This window comes from Oryctolagus cuniculus, chromosome X (genome assembly GCF_964237555.1).
Source record: "Oryctolagus cuniculus chromosome X, mOryCun1.1, whole genome shotgun sequence".
In the NCBI taxonomy this organism is placed as follows: Eukaryota; Metazoa; Chordata; class Mammalia; order Lagomorpha; family Leporidae; genus Oryctolagus; species Oryctolagus cuniculus.
This window is the reverse complement of record NC_091453.1, coordinates 80,770,492-80,788,249: the sequence shown is the minus strand read 5'-3', so window position 1 is coordinate 80,788,249 and position 17,758 is coordinate 80,770,492. Positions and strand designations below refer to the sequence as shown.

The window sequence follows — 17,758 nt, the reverse complement described above, 5'->3', positions numbered from 1 at the left end:
ATGAACTTTCTGAAGACCCCTTGAAAAAACAGAGAACACACTAATTAACCATATGTTTCTTGCCAGGACCTTGACTTTAAACTTCTGACTTCTACAAATTCTATCCTGCAGATTTCCAGAAGGTTGCTTAGCCTGAGAAGAGAGATAATATAGTCCAATTTCCTTCTCTGAAAACAGGAATCTGCTTTTCCCACATATTTGACATATTCTCCATGCATTAGTCTCTCCCTGATTAAAGGTGTATTATTGTGTCTATGTAATGCTATGAAAATTAAGTTCTAACTGGCTCCATCTTTTTTTTAGAGAAAGGCAATGCTTCGAACCCAATTATAATATTTCCTTCCCATGAGGTGTGTTCAACTTGCCAACTTGCCATAATTCTAAACATTTTATCCAGTTCCATGAGTGAGATGATACTTTACATCAGTCCCATCACCAGTTCCCTACCATCTGTTCTTATTTTTTAAGATTTACTTTGCTTATGAAAGACAAAGTTACACACACACAAACACACACACACACACACACAAACAGAGAGAGAGAGAGAGAGAGAGAGAGATCTTCCAGCTGCTAGTTCATTCCCCAAATGGAGTGAACACAGTCACAACAGTCAAAGCTAGGTCAGACCCAAGCTGGGAGCTACAACTCCATCTAGATCTTCCACATGGGTGTCAGGGTACCAAGTAGTTGGGCCATCTCCTACCACTTCATCAGGTTCATTGGCAGGGAGCTGGATCAGAAATGGAACAGCCAGAACTCGAACTGGCACTCATTTGGGATTCAGGTGTCTGAGGAAATGGCTTAATCTGCTGTGCCACAATGCTGGCCCACCCTACTATCTGTTCTTGCTCTTGTATTCCATATCTCGGTGATGGGAACCACTCACAGATCAGTGTGATCATCCCACAATTTTCACTTGCCTTTACCTACACATATCCATTAAACATTAAATCCTGTGGAATTCACTTCCTAAATATCTTCTCTCAAATTTTTCCGTGTACCTCAGCCACAGAGTCAGTATCTGAGTTCAGAACTTGATCCTTTTCCATCTAGATTATCAAAATGTTTGTAGTCTCTCGCTATTCTTTTTCATGTTCCTCACTTTACCAAACTGGGCTTTGAAAAAAATTATAATCATATGACTTCCCTTACAATGTCCACTCCCCTTAGGATAAAATCCAAACTCCTTGTCCTGGGATGGAAGGTCCTGCATAATCTGCCTACCACTTCCTTTCTGCTATCTGTTTAACTTCCTTACGCTGTCTGCATGCCTTTATTGCACTCCTCCTTCTCTATGGCACACTTTATCTTTGCTGATTTAACTCCTTCTATTAATTTCTCAGACCCGTGTTAGATATCATATTTTCTATGAAGCTTTATCATGAACCATTTCACCCCCAAATGGCTTAATGGCCCCTCTGTGATCCTTTGCTTCCCTCTTTTCCCTTTCCTAACATTTAATATACTGGCGATTATTTATTGACATATCTAAAAAATGTATTAACAAATACCTCACCACTATCTCTCTTAAGGTGAGAAACTTCATCCTTTTATTCCTAGTACTTAGCACAGAATGTGGCATATAGTAAGATGTTCAAGAAATAGTTCTAGGTAGCCATAGTGGACTTCAACCCAGCTTCCTGCTAGTGCACCTGGGAAGGCAGCAGAAGATGGGGCAAGTGTTTGAGTTCCTGCTACTCATATGGGAGACCTGGATCAAGTTACTTGCTCCTGCCATCAGCCTGGCCCAATTCCAGCTATTGTGGGCTCACTTGCTCGCTCTCTCTCTCTCTCTCTGCCTCTCCTCTCTCTGTGTAACTCTGACTTTCAAATAAATAAATAATTTTAAAAAAGAATGAGCTATGAAAATAAAAAAATTAAAATTTACAAATAAATTGTTGATAGAACATTTAATAAAAATCTGGCAGGAATATTCTTGTCATCAACACTGTGAATCTATATTTATTGAGTTCCCACAAATTGTTTTCTCAGAACTTTCATTGAACACCTTTCTGTATCTATAAAGGACTAGGGAATAATCACTACTATATTTTGATGTCAGTCTCCTAACCAGAAAACACAGTGAACTCCTATGAATATTCTAAAGTATAATGAGAAAGGGACCTCAGACTGTATGCAAGCATCATTGATTAATATTTCCCCATTGGGAGTCACTCTCCCTGACAAAATTTTTCCACAACTGGGAAAGGAAGAAAAACGGGTGAAAAGGGAAAGAGGTAAGATACAGACATGAGAGTTGCAAACTTTTGAGCAGTGGTACTCCAGGAATGTTTCTGCATGACAGTATGTATCAAGGAGAGGCTCATATGAATGGAATGGTAGGAACCAGTCTTATCTGTCTCCTTCTCCCTCCTTGCACAACGGTTCTTACCCAGACTTTAAGCTTTGGGTTAAGTGATAGGAACTATAGAACTCTGAGAGCTGCTTGGTTGTACAGTTACCTTCCAGGATCTACTCTTTATTTTGTATGAAGGAGGACTTCAGGACTCTGGAGTTAGTGGGTTCTCACTGGTTGGGTAAACATTAAAAAGATTCATTGTCCTAGATAAATTTTGTAAATAGCCACTATCCCACTGGCTTAAAGGAAAGTGACAATGAATAACAAGTAGATTAAAAAGCATGCAAACACTAGGCTGCCTTACTTGGCAAGTGAGTGACAACTGGTCTAAGTACCTCTTTTCAGGGCCTCTTTCCCTCCCACTTCCCCAACCTTTCCAAACTTCTTTCAAAGCTCAAGATTTGAGGCAGTGGTCAAGCTCCATGGCATAAGAATTAGTGTTCCGCATGATGCCCTCCACCAACACAGCAGGCTTGGGATTTCTTCCCGCAAAGCAAGAGAGCCAGGTGCAGATCAACATGGCTGCAGCTGCTCCACCTCCAGCACAGTAATATGCCCAGCCAAGCTGACAGGTACCTGTGGAAACAGGGACAGATCTGAGGGTTAGATTGCCTTCTCATACAATCTCTTGGATAATGAACTATAAAAATGATCCCTAAAAGTTTAGTCTCCATATATCCTCTTTGGGGTGTTATGTTTAGAGTGAGAACAGGAAACAGTGAATTCCAGGAGGCTTCTCAATTCCTCCTTTACTTGCTGCTAGTCTTGCTTTAGCAAGAAGTTGTAAGATTTTATTTTCCTGATAGAATAGGAACCTGGAGCTGGTGTGAGCGGTGACAGAGTGGCAATACCAATGACAATACAAGAACAACTTGGTCAGGTGTCAAGCGTTATGCTAAGTTATTTACACATGTATCTCATTAATTATCATGGTAACTCTGAAATAAGTACTATTAATATTAAACCTCTGTTTTACAAAGGATGAGACAACAATGGCCTGGGTCAATTATGAAAAATCTTGCAACTAGAATGTGGTAGAATCAGGGTATGAGCCCTGGCTCACAGTGACTGCAAAGCTTCACAGTTTTAATCATATTGATGAACTAGCATAAATGGACGGCTTTCTTTTAAAGAACCATATCTTGCATTATCATGAGATCTGAGTGTCAAAATCAACTCCTTTCTTCCTTTCTATATGTGTCCATACTAACTTAGCCTTTAACACCAATGGAAGAAATATACATTGAAATGAAAGCCAAAGCCTCTATGTGGGTAGTTTCACTTTGGAATTTTGTTTTGTTTTGCTTTTCATTGTTTTTTTAACACCAAAATATATATTTTTATTTATCTACCTTCTTTTTAAAAATATTTATTTATTTATTTGAAAGGCAAAGTCACAGAGAGGCAGAGAGAGAGGTCTTCCATCCTCTGGTTCACTCCCTAGAGGGGCACAGTGAGCAGAGCTACGCAGATCTGAAGCCAAGAGTGCAGGGGCCCAAGCGCCAGGGCCATCCCCCACGGCTTTCCCAGGCTATAGCAGACAGCTGGATCAAAAGTGGAGCAGCTGGGACTTGAACCAGTGCCCAAATGGGATGCTGGCACCACAGGCAGCGGCCCCACCTGCCACACCACAGAGCCAGCTCTTCATTCTTTTTTAGTCCTTATCCATCCACAATAAATATTTTACCACAGATATAATCATTAGGGCACAGATTACCTGGTATCTGGCTTCTTAAAATTATTAGCATTTTCAAATTTCAGTAATATCATTTTTAATGATCAAATGTATGAGCAAACAAATAACAACTTAAGAAATTAAAACTTTTACTCCTATTGATAGATGTATTAATAATACCCCAGTTTTCTTATTTACTCCTCATGGGCTGGGTGGTCTCTTTGCTTTGTCCTTTGGTCTTGGGAATTTTCTCATTCAATGCTTCCTTTTCCCACTGAGTCCTGAATCATAACCAGGCCTGTGCATGCTACACTGTATGATCAAGCTGGCTTGAGACTATGAGGTATGCTTTTTCTTCTTCCACTTCATCCTACTGTGCATATTGTGATGCCCAATAAGATGTGAGCTTTGGGTGAGGGCCTTTCCACATCTGCTGCACACAAATGGGCATTCCCCAGTGTGAGTCCTCTGATGCCTGATGAGGTGTGAGACTCTGAAGGAAAGCTTTTCTTCAGTCCTTATATTAGTAGGGCTTAGCTCCAGTGTGAGTTCTTAGGTGCTGGACGATGAATGAGTGATCACTGAAAGTCCTTCCACACTCTTAACATTCAGATAGTCCTTCACCGCTATGAATTCTCTGATGCTGTGTGAGGGAGGAGCTCTGAAGAAATGCTTTCCCACAGATTTGACACACATAGGGCCTTTCTCATTTATGAATTTTTTTATGTACAGAAAAGTATATTGGATTCTGGAACATTTTGCCACATTCACTGCACCTGCAACTTTGGCTCCCCTTGTAAAGTCTTACAAATGTATTCTGCTGAGCATTGTGGTTGGTTTTCTTAGAACCACTGCTTTTCTTGGTCTTTTCCCTTTCACAGCTCTTCTGTGAATTACATGTCATGTTTGTAACTCATGAGACATTTTGCACAAACATTTTCTAGAAGGAATTTTCTGAAGTGAAACTTGGCTTATGTCAAGATCTGTGCTTACCTGAGATTCAAGGCTTTCACAGTGCTGCTTCTGAGGGAGGACTTTGTCTTGGGTGAATCCCACTTGTCATAATGCTCTGTCTAGAACTTCTGAGCCCCACCCTGCATGACATCTTCTATGGTAGAGGACCCAGTGTCATCCCTTGAGAATTCTTCCACTTTCAGGTCATGATCTGGTTCTTCCACAAGAATATCATATTTCTTAATTAACTGCTTGTTTCCCAGTCTCCCACCCCACAAAGACCAGGTGCTCAAAGGTCTCCAGCATCACATCATGGCATTCAGTTCTCTGTTTTGGGCCCAGCATCCCCCACCCCTCCTGGCTGAAGTCCACAGCCACATCCTGGAAGGTCACCGGCTCCTCAGGCAGTAGCACCACTATGGTTATATTCTCCTCCTTCTGTTTAGCAGTGACATCAAGAGAACAGGCAGATCCCTGGGCGGGCAGTGCTTCCTCATTGGATATCCAGGTCACATCATCCAGCAGGACCACCACCTCCTGGCAGTCCTTTGGGTGTTGTAACTCCACCCATGGCTGGAGCTTCCCTGGCAGTGCACCCAGAAATTGTTCCAGCACCAGCAGCTCAAGGATCTGCTCTTTGGAGTATGCTTCAAGGCTGCAGCTACTGGTGACACATTTCATGAAGCAAGGCCAGTGCCTCTTGGGGCCCGGATGCTTCCTCATAACGGACCTGCCAGAACCTCTGGTGAGCGGTCTCTGGGTCAGCTGGCTGGTTGCCTGGCTGTTAGGCTGGCTTCTTGAGGACATCTGAGATCAGGCCTCTGCCTTCAGCATAGAGAGCCTGGATCTGGGCATTCCGGGGACCAGCCACTTCCTATTTGAGTGTGAGGACCTCAACAACCTTGATCTTTGTCAGGGGATTCTCAGTAGGAAGATCAATTTGAGAGTCTAGCTTTCTCAGAATATTCTGGAATGGAGTCTTGAAGAATTCTTCTTTCCACAGGCCAGAATTCTTCTACCTCCTCTGAAATATCATATCTGCCTGATGCTCTACTGAGACCAGGTTCCTGTAGTTCTCGAGCGTCACATCCCTGTACAGTACTTCTGTTTGAGGTCCAATAGTCTCCACTCCCCCAGGGTGAAACCCATTCTTAAATCTTTTTATTTTTATTTATTTTTATTTTGGTAGGCAGAGTTAGACAGTGAGAGAGAGAGACAGAGAGAAAGGTCTTCCTTCCTTTGGTTCACCCCCCAAATGGCCGCTATGGCCGGCACGCTGCACCGATCCGAATCCAGGAGCCAGGTGCTTCCTCCTGGTCTCCCATGCGGGTGCAGGGCCCAAGCACTTGGGCCATCCTCCACTGCCTTCCCGGGCAACAGCAGAGAGCTGGACTGGAAGAGGAGCAACCGGGACTAGAACCCGGTGCCCATATGGGATGCCGGCGCCACAGGCAGAGGATTAATCAAGTGAGCCAAGGCACTGGCCCCTATTTTTACATCTTCAAAGGTCTCTGGTTCACAGCACTAGGTCATTGGAAGCCTGGAAACCATAGTTTCCCCCTCTTCAGTGTGCCTCTTATAAGAATGAGCAGAGTCCCGCGGGCTGCAGAAAGGTGCCTGTTGGCCCACAGCAGCGAAGTGAGTCAGAAAGCAAACCTGAACTACAACTCCCAGACACCCCCGCGGCACACTCCTCTGTATCCCACAGGGTGGCGACCATCTTGTCCGGCCCTTTGGGGCAGCAGGCAAAGGCCAGGTCTACAGGAGGAAGGTGCTCCTCGGGGCACTTCGGAGGCCCAACTGCACAGGAAGAGGTTACTGGTTGGGGATTCTAGGCCATGGGCCCCCAGAGAGAGGGTTGTGTCACCCCACCCCGCCATGTGGGAAAAGGAAGGGGGTGGGGGCTAGTTTCATTTTGAAGGGTAATGGGAAAGATCACCTGATATTCTAGCAGAATTCTGAATAGAATCTAACAGAAGTAAATTACTTTGAAGTAATGTGGTTATTGTGATCCTTAAGAACATGCCAATTCCAGAGAAAGAAGGGCTATTATTTTACAAGCTGTTAGAGTATATAACCGTGAAAATAAAGTGCTTGCCACAACTCTAGAAATTGCAGTAGGTGCCCTTTTCCACAAAATTTCAGAGATGTCCTAAGAAGAGAGGTAGGCATCTGAGTCGTGCAGAAAGCTAGTCCTGCTTACAATCAGTTGAGGATGTCAAGGTTGAGCATCATGGCAATGTGCACATGGTACCCAGTCAATCTTAATCTTTTTCTTCTTCCAACTCACCAGCTGCTGTGTCACAGAAAGAGTCTAAGATGATCCTAAGTGAGGTCGCTTTGCTTTTTCATTCAGGCCAGTCTAATTTTTCCCCTATTTTCCATCTCAGACAGTTTTGTTCTACCACCTAATCATCAATTATGCTGTCTCCCTTGCCAAAACATCTTCTCTCTTATTCACCAATTCATATCTTCCAAACAACAGTATTCACAGCTCGGTACTGGCCAGGAGCCTTCCTGGATACAGTGCAGTGGGCCAAAGTCACCTTAGCTAAGCAGCCCACCAAGCATTTATCTGTACACCCCATCCACAGCAGAAGGTATCTGACAAAACACTGGGCAGGAGAACTGCACTTTATATATGCTTTATCTATACTTTCTCTCATTCCATGTTGCTGGCTCAACAGTATAGGTGTATGTTTCTTTTCTTGTTAATTCTTCACATGCTGTGTCCACAATGGGTATAGTTTCAGAACTTGAAGGTGGATGCACTTGCATTTTCAACAATCAATATCCAAAACTATGGCTTAAATTTTGAATTGAAATTGGAATACAGGCCAAATATTTTCATTTTTAAAAAGATTTATTCACTATTTGAAAGTTATAGAGAGAGAGAGAGAGATCTTCCATTCACTGGTTCACCCCCCAGATGGCCACAATGGCCGGGACTGGGGCAGGCCAAAGTCAGAAGCCAGGAGCTTCATCTGGATCTCCCACATGGATGGCAGGAACCAGAGCACTTGGGCCATCCTTTTCTGCTTTTCCCAAGCCCATTATCAGGGAGCTGGATAGTAAGTGGAACAGCCAGGATATGACCTAGAGCCCATATGGGATGCTGGTGTTGCAGGAGGTGGCTTTATCCACTCTGTCACAACATTGGCCCCCAGACCAACAGTTATAGGGTGACACTAGCATGTGTTCCTCTGATGTTTCCTTTGGATTAGATGAAGGTTGGTGCATTCTTGGCAGAATTGTTGCATAAGTGAGGCTACGTCCTCACAGAACATCTCATTAGAAGGCACATGACATCAGTTTGTTTTATTATTTGTGATGTTAACTTTGATCACTTGGTAAATATGGTATCAAATAGGTTTTTTACTGCCAAATTATTACCACTGTAAAATTAATAATTGCTCTCTGTAAAAATGCTTTGAGACTGTGTAAATATCCTATTGCGCATTAAATTTTCATCCACTAAAATTGAATTAAATTGCAAAACCAGCTAACTTAATATTCTATGTGCTTCTAGAATATGTCATGATCCTTTCCACCATGAAGCCTATGCATATTCTGTTCCCTCTGCCTAAAATGTTTACTGGACACATGTACCTCCTGCCACTCTCTTCACTTAGTCAATGCTCAATTATTCTTTAGCTCTCAGCTCAATTATGAATTGCTAAGTGAAGTCTTACTTCTCTAGATCAAATTGCATCATTAGAGGCTCTCACTATATCAGTGTATCCTTCTTTCTCTACTTGAATGGATGACTGGATCTCTTATTCCCTCCCATGACGTGTCAAGGGTAACTTGTTCAGAGAATTTGTACTTTAATAAGAGACCTAGGCAGTCATTTAACTTCCTGAAGTCCTGTGGCCCCCTCCAAAATCATGGTGAAAGCCAGACCACAACAAGCTATAAAAACAACATAAATGAGAGAGGGAGGGAGGGAGAGAGTAGTTTCAACATGAAAAACAATGGTGGGCTCTGGGCAAAGTAACATAAAGAAAGCCATATCGAGGCAAGTATCTCTTTCATGTTGCACCTGCTCCTAGACACATGCACATATTCACACACTCACTCATTGACTCACTCGAAATAAAAGGCTTTGTGAAAAGCTTTGTGATTCACGGAGTGAAAATTTTGGAAATGGGCAAATCTTCAACTCCTGTGATTGTTGGAAGACTGCAAAGTTTGCACTCACTCCACAGACTGGACTATGTGACTCAGGTAACAGCCCAGAGAACTCTCAGGAGCAGAAAGGTAGAGGCAAGGATCCAAACTGACTCTTTTTTGCTCCCAACCCAGTGCTCTGCCCTCCATTGTTTTTCTCTTCCTCCTAAATAGCATTTTCTTCTTACAGGGTCCCTTGACCTGTAATCTCTAAAGAGGAGGCTTCTAAATCGATCAATAGCAGTCACTTCTCTCATGCCTCCAACCAAAATCTCCTGTGTCTTTGCTGAGTAGACAGGAACCACCTCAAAGATGGCCCACTCCAGAATATTTCCAACATAGTCTACACAAGGCATCAGAAGTCTCATTATATTTCTCCAGTTGCCTGTCAACTCATCCCCTCATTAGGACAGGGGTATTCGTATTAGATATATGCATGCTGGGGTTGGTGAAATACTTGTTTCTCTAGATGAAATGAACAAATGCATAGCATACTCTTACCCCAAAGCCCTAGGCAGCAAGAAAGCTAACAGAGTGGGCTTCTCTGGAGTAAAGGGCTGGCTAGCAAGGCTTAAGTAAACCTTACTGAATTCTGAACCAGGTATCACTAAGCTGGCCATGAATCTATAGCGATGACCTGCACCTATTTTCACCCTAAGTGCATTCTGAATTTCTTCACACACAGAGACTACTGTTAGGCCACTGACCAGCATCTAGCCTCAGGCTTCTGCCATATAAGAAGCTGAAGAGAAACAAGAAAATGCATCTTCTATACAAATCTTTTCCTACAACTCTACCTGCTATTTGATTCATGGAACAGAAAGGTTATATCACTGGCATTGAAATGAAGGAGGAAAAGCAAAAGCAGACCTTCAAGAGCTATCTTTCCACTTTGAGATCCACCATCACTACTGAGCTATGCCATATAAACCTTGTACACTAGTCTGGTGGCTAACAGAGGAACTCTTTGGAAGGATGCAAAAACAAGGAGCAGTGGCAATGAGCTTGCACCATTTTCCTCTAATAACCGTTTAGTGAAGTCCCAGGGACCACTGCAAATCCCTAAATTATATTCTTTGACATAATTTTTACCCTTATATTTATTTCACAAATATTTATTGAGTACTTACTATATTTCAGGCATTTTGAATATACAATCTCATCTGATTATCATAACAGTCATGATCATTTCAATTTATAGTTTCAGAAGGGCAAATTATTTGACAAACATTTAAGTGTCAGAGTACAGTTTTGTATGTCAGGCCTTACTCAATGCTCATGGTCATCCATTTCAATGATGCCCAGAAAATGAAACCAATGACCAATTATTATTATCTAAGTTTCATGGAAAAGTACAATGCCTTCATCAAATCACTTCACCTCTCTAGGACTCAGTTTCATTTTCTTTAAGTGAGAGGAGTTTTAATGAAGAGATTTTGAAAGACCCCTTCCAATTGAAAATGTTCATTCTGAGTGTGAAACGTGCTTTCAGAAACATGGCAAAATATTATAGGAAAATATAGAGTATTTGTAGTTGGAAGAATTCAAATTCAAGTAGAGATGTATAGAAGGGATACCATTTTGACCTGGTTTCAGTAATGGAAAGTGGGCATTCCAGACAGAAGGAGTTGTTGGTGAAAGCAAAGTTCTATGCATGAAGAAATATAGGTTATGCTTCAGAAACAAGCCATCATATCAAAATTACTTCGATAATGAGCTCTAATTGGCAAATGCTAAGCTGAATCTATATCAGTATCAGTAGGGGCCATGAATTATTTTATCCTTCTTACAGGTAGTGAGGAATAATGTAAAGTTTCTGATCAGGGGATAATACTATAGAATATGATTTCTCAATCTTGGTGCTGTTGCCACTTCATGCTAGAAAATTCTTTATTGTGTGTGTGTGTTTGTGTGTGTGTATGTGTAGGGAGAGGGTTTCCCATGCAGTATGGCATCATTGCTCCACAGTAAATTATCCCACCCAACTCCAAGTCATGAAAACAAAAAGTATTGCCAGACGTTGCCAAATATTCCTGGAAGGGTAGAAGGTATGTTGCTTCCTACTGAGAACCACTGTGTTAGAGGAAATTTGGGAAAATTAACCTGTAAAAGATTGCAAGTAGGTGGAGGCTAGAGGTAGAGCCAGTTAACCAGAGGCCAAGGAGGTGTTACACATGTGACAGTCCCCAACAAGAAAGAACTATTTGAATCCAGATTTCCATATGCTTGAGGTTGAGCAACCCTCATCTAGGCAAACACCAGATTTTTACATTTTAAATTCCATTACAAATGAATCTTGATTACTGAAAGATTAGAACAAGAAAATGGAATTTCCTCCTTTAAGAATGGCCATGCATGATTCCTTCTGGACTGGGGAAGTAGACTGGAATTGACGCATAATCAACCCTGAGCATGCTGGAAAACTGGTTGAAGGTCAAGGAAAGATAGCTCCCAAGGTATAAGGAGGAATTACTGATTCCTTAGGAGTCTTTGAACAATTCTTTTAACCCCATCAGATCTTGGTTTTGTCCTTCTTAAAATGGAGACAAAAAACTAAGTAATTGCCGGGCCGGCGCTGCGGCTCACTAGGCTAATCCTCCACCTAGCGGCGCCAGCACACCGGGTTCTAGTCCCTGTCGGGGCGCCGGATTCTATCCCGGTTGCCCCTCTTCCAGGCCAGCTCTCTGCTGTGGCCAGGGAGTGCAGTGGAGGATGGCCCAAGTACTTGGGCCCTGCACCCAATGGGAGACCAGGATACGTACCTGGCTCCTGCCATCGGATCAGTGTGGTGCGCCAGCTGCAGCGCGCCAGCTGCGGTGGCCATTGGAGGGTGAACCAACGGCAAAGGAAGACCTTTCTCTCTGTCTCTCTCCCTAAAGATGAGGCACTGGGACCAGACGAGACTTTGAAGTGTCTTGACAAATAGCCAGGCTCACTGCAGCCTTGCATTCAGATTGAATGCACTGATTCTGAGTCTGCACACTAGAATTGTTTAGGGCCCTATGCAATCAGAAAATACTGCAATGAACTGGCTGAGCTCACATGTAGAGTCTTTCTCTGCATCTGCACATGGCTGTCTGTGGAGAAAAAGATTGGATGGCAGGACGGGGGAGAGAAGAAATTCGAACTGCAAATTTGCTTCATGCAAAGCTTCTGTATGAACCCTAAGATAAGCCTATTCCTTTTTGTGCTTTTCTGTTTCATTTCTAACACTCTATCTCTGAGTCACTCTATTCTAGTGTTGAATTTGCTGTGACAGGATCTCTCATAAAACTTATTAAATCATCACTCAGCAGTGGGCCTGACATTTAAATCAAGACACGTTGCTTTTATTCCAAGTTGCAAATCAAATTGGTTTATAGTTTGACTCCATTTCCTTTTATTCAGCTTTAAGTTATTATAGCTCTACTCTTTAGAGAAAAAAGTGTTACTAACTGCTACTTGAACTTACCAGTCTTCCTCGAGCCCAAGTCCCATATCTGCCAGGGGCATGGTGTTTGCCAGCTGTCAAGGGGTCCTAGTGAGCTACTGGGAAGAGATAGCCCCAAACCAGTGTTTGTGGTGAGGCCTAGCATTGGTGTGGACATCAAAGTTAGGAAACAGGGGCTGGCACTGTGGCATAACCAGTAAAGCTGCCACCTGAATGGCCAGCATCCCATGTGGGCACCAGCTCAAGTACCGGCTACTGTTCTTCCGATTCAGCACTCTGCTATGGCTAGGGAAAGCAGTAGAGGATGGCTCAAACGCTTGGGCCCCTGTGCCTGTGTGGGAGACCCAGAAGAAGCTCCTGGATCCTGGCTCCTGGTTCCTGGCTCTGGATCAGCCCAACTCTGGCCATCGTGGCCATTTGGGGAGTGAACCAATGGATGGAAGACCTCTCTGTCTCTCTCTCTCTCAGTCTTTGTCTCTCTCTGTGTCTGTCTCTCTCTACCTCTCTGTAACTCTGCCTTTCAAATAAATAAATAAATCTTTTTTAAAAAAGTTAGGAAACAAAGTAGGATGGAGTCTGAAAAAGAGGCTCCTCCTTCAAGGGCCATGTTCACAATGCCAGCTTAAAAGCCAAGAAGGCTAGAAACCTCATCTGAAGAATCCTTCTTGGAGAAACAAGGGGGGGAGAGAGAGGGAGAGGGAAGGAGAGAGAGGGAGGGAGAGGGAGAGGCAGAGAGAGAAAGAGAGAGAGGGAGAGAGAGAGAGAGATCTTTCATCTGCTGGTTCACTCCCCAAATGTCCACAACAGCCAAGTCAGTAGCTAGGAACTCTATTCTGGTCTCTCTTTTGGATGGCAGGAGTCCAAGTATTTGAGTTGCCATTTGCTGCCTCCTCAGGTATGCAGTAGCAAGAAGTTGGATCAGAAGTAGAGGTGGGACTTTGACCCTAGCACTGCAATATGAGACACAGACATCCCAAGCGGAAATTTAATCTTTTGTGCCACAAAACCCATTCCAACCTGTATTTCTTTTTTTTTTCAAAGATTTTATTTATTTATTTTACAGGTAGAGTTACAGACACTGAGAGGGAGAGATAGAGAGAAGTCTTCCATCTGCTGGTTCACTCCCCCAAATGGTCGAATTGGCCGGAGCTGCACCAATCTGAAGTCAGGAGACAGGAGTTTCTTCCTGGTCTCCCATGCAGGTGCAAGGGCCATCTTCTACTGCTTTCCCAGGCCATAGCAGAGAGCTGGATTGGAAGAGGAGCAGCCAGGACTAGAACCGGCACCCATATGGGATGTCAGTGCCACAGGCAGAGGATTAACCTATGGCACCACAGCACCAGTCCCACCTATATTTCTTATGTATATCATTTCTCATATAGCTCTCTGGAGTTTTAGCTACTCTGCTCATCTTTTTCTTCAATAGGGGGAACCAAGCCTTAGGCCAATTTAAATTATGCTTCTGGGTCTCTCTCCAGGTTAATTCCAACCTTCCCCTGAAGAAACTCCCATATCACCCCATTGTTACCCTCTATATAGCTATATATATTGACTATACTTGGATCAGCTTCTCAGAAAAAAACTTTGGGCATTCACCCTGAGACAGGTTAAAAACCGGCTAATCAAATACTGGACCTCTTTGATTCAACATGAATTTTTTAGGACACTGGGCCTTTAAGAAACTGGTCACTTTCCTTTAACATCTGTTCATAGCCTCTCTGCTTGTGTCCACTTAAACTTTCTCAGCTAATTAAGTCAGTAACTGGAAGAGTAAGAGTTGATATTTGTCAAATGCTTCCATGTGTCTGGCGTGTATTCAGCACTTTAAACACATTGTTCGTATAGGTAAGATAACAAACCAGATGAGTGAAAATGAGTCAGACGCAGAAGGAAGACAAGCAAACAGGTGTGGCAAGTGTTACAAGTATACAGATGATGGGCCATCAAATGCAGGTTAAAGAGGGCAGGGGTTTCCAAGGAATAATAAGAAGTTAGCTAGGTAAGGAAATGTAAAAATGTACTCTTAGCAAAGAGAGTAACACATGCAAAGTTTCAAAGGTTTGAAGGAATGTGGTATTTTTAGGTGGCTGGGCAAGATAAGAAGATAAAATGGTAATGTAAGTGATAGCCAGGGTCCCTGAAGGACCTGCTAAGGAGTCTTTATCCTTAAGGCAAATGGGGAGCTATTGCTAAAGAAGGAGAATGACATCAGATTTGCATTTTAGAAATATCACTTTGACCACAGAATGGGAGAGAGATTGAGTGGGTAGTGTGTAGTATCTTTGAGAATGGGCAAGAGAAAAAGTCAGGAGTCTTTTCAGTAATCCAAAAGAGAGCTGATATTAAGGGAAAGAAGATAGATTCTGGAGTTCTCATTGTGTTCCTTAGCATCACATCATTCATTCCTGACAATAACATATATCTGGGATTATGAATTGTGCCCATTTGTTATCGTGTCTCCTCAAATAAACTAAGCTTCTTGAAGGCTATCTCCTTGAATTCTTCTCATTTTTGCAGTGCCTTATTTAGCATTTTGTATGCAATGAATGTCCAGAATATTCTTATTGAGTTATACTTACACATTTTTGATATAATACTCAAAAATGCTAGACCACACCTAGGAAACAAATCTACCTCAGGAGTCAGGAGCAAGTTCTCTCATTTCAGCCACTGACTTAGCCACTACCAGCAATGCCAGCATTAGCTATTCACATCCATTTTCTATCAGCAAATGGATATACACTGTAGCGACTTTTCCTGGGTCCAAGGTTCCTGAGTAATAACAAATGCCACAAATAATACCACCCGATAAGAATACAGCACCCTACAATTTACAAATTATTTGTTTCATCCATGATTTTATTTAATCTTCTTCCATTTGTTTTATTCATTCATCATGCCCCAGCCAGAAGCAAGAATATTATTTTAGAGGAAGGAAACGAGCAGCCAAGTGAAGGGTCTGCCCTTTGCCCATAAGGTTTTGTTAAGTCAGTGCAGTGAAGGAAAAGAATCTGGAATGAGAGTTACAGGGAACTGTTTGAACCATAAGTTGTCATTTACAAACTGAACTTGTGGAGCAAGTCATTGAAAATTTTTTATTTGAAAGGTAGAGAGGCCAGTGCCGCAGCTCACTAGGCTAATCCTCCGCCTGCGGCGCCGGCACCCCGGGTTCTAGTCCCGGTTAGGGTGCCGGATTCTGTCCCGGTTGCTCCTCTTCCAGTCCAGCTCTCTGCTGTGGCCCAGGAAGACAGTGAAGGATGGCCCAGGACCTTGAGCCCTGCACCCGCATGGGAGACCAGGAGGAAGCACCTGGCTCCTGGCTTCGGATCAGCACAGCGCGCAGGCCACAACGCACCAGCCATAGCGGCCACTTGGGGGGTGAACCAGTGGAAAAAGGAAATCCTTTCTCTCTGTCTCTCTCTCTCTCACTGTCTAACTCTGCCTGTCAAAAAAAAAAAAAAGGTAGAGAGACAGAGAGATAAACACAGAAATCCTTCATCCATTGGTTTACTCTCCAAATGCCCTCAACAGCAGGGATTGAGCCAGGCTAAAGGCAAGAGCCAGGAGCTCAATCCAGGTCTCTCAAGTGAGTGACAGAAACCCAACAACTTGAGCCATTGTCTGCTGCCTCCCAGCGTGTGAATCAGCAAGAAGCTGGAACTAGGAGGAGACCCAGGATTCCAATCTAGACATTTTGGGTATGGGACACTGTGCCAAATGTTCAGTCCAGGATCGAATCATTTACACTTGCTGAGTCCTGGTCCTTCTGTTAGTAAACAAAAGTGGCACTGCCTACTTCACAGAGCCACTATGAAGGTCAAATAAGAGGACATATACTTGTATAGAGCACTTATCACAGGGCCTGGACTAATTAATGTTTATCAGCTCATTTTTGTTTCAACTAAACACTCTATCAACTGGTCTACTAGTTCCCAAATATATCTGGAAGAGCTTTAAGATACAAACTCCAGGGCCTGCATTGTAGTGTAATGGGTTAAGCCACCTGCAATGCCAGTATCCCTTATGGATGCCAGTTCAAATCCCGGCTGCTCCACTTCCAATCCAGCTCCCTGCTAATGCTCCTGGGAAAAGGAGCAGCTAAGGATGCCCCAAGTCTTTGGGCCCCTGCACCCATGTGAAGACCGGATGAAGATCCTGTTTCCTGGCTCCGGCCTGGCCTGGCCTTGGCCATTGTGGCCATTTGGGAAGTGAACAGCAGATGGAAGATATCTCTCTCTTTCTCCCTCTCTTTCTCTCTCTGACTCTCAAATACATAAAATAAATATTTTTAAAAAAAGACACAGACTCTGAGGCTCTGCTCCAGATCTACATGATTAATATCTCTGGGGAGAGGGTGCAGATGTTTTGGCACATAGATGGGTGGGGAACCACCTGAACTAAATCATATTAGTAGCCTATACCATTTATTGGCTCTAGCTCTGGGAGGGAAAATAGGAGATGATCAACATTTAATGAGAATCTAAACTCTAATTGTAGTCCCAGGGGATTTCACTTGAAAAATATATTTATGTTTTTCACAAGTTCTTGTAATTCACATGGACATGCATGTGGTTTGATGACAATAGTTTGAAAAATTCATATGATGGAGCTGGTGTTGTGGTACAGTGACATCTCATATCATAGCACTGGTTTGAGTCCTGGCTCCTCAGCTTCTAATCCAGCTCCCTACTAATGTACCTGGGAATGCAGCAGATGAGTCCCTACTGTTCATATAGGAGACCAGGATGGATTGTCCTTGATTCTCCTCCACCTTTGAAACCCATTTCAATTCATTAAAGAACTTGTGGGTGAGTATAAGTCATAATAGTTACAATCATAATAATATCAATTATGGTTAACATTTATTTAGTGCAGGCTCTGTCCTAAATGTGTTAGGTCTTCCATCTCATTTCATTCCCCAAGAGCCTTGAGAGATGGATACTACAGTATTATCATCCCTATTTAAAAACAGATTTTGCTTTTAAACAAAGGCTAAGGATATAGTAACATTCTACAGTACACAAGGAAAGACAAGCAATAAAGATAAATTGGGAAAGGAAGCCAAAGATGAGGCCTATAGAAGGAATTCCAGTGGAAGAAATGGAAGCAAAGAAATTAAGCGCACGTTCTTTTTGAGAACCAGAAGACTAAGAAGCAAAGGTAATGAATT

At 42.9% G+C, this 17,758-nt stretch overlaps 1 protein-coding gene and 1 pseudogene across 1 annotated transcript in view; both read right to left on the bottom strand.

The window, feature by feature from the left end:
* Positions 1 to 1,896: 1,896 nt before the first annotated feature.
* The window catches only part of LHFPL1 (LHFPL tetraspan subfamily member 1), a 51,233-nt gene continuing 35,371 nt past the window's right edge, over positions 1,897 to 17,758 (bottom strand). Inside the window, exon 3 of the mRNA XM_070066626.1 lies at positions 1,897 to 2,935. Coding sequence (XP_069922727.1) covers positions 2,754 to 2,935 — 182 coding nt within the window. The 3' untranslated portion in view covers positions 1,897 to 2,753. The remainder of the gene's footprint in view (positions 2,936 to 17,758) is intronic.
* LOC138847685 (neurotrophin receptor-interacting factor homolog pseudogene) lies at positions 4,371 to 6,539 on the bottom strand (annotated as a pseudogene).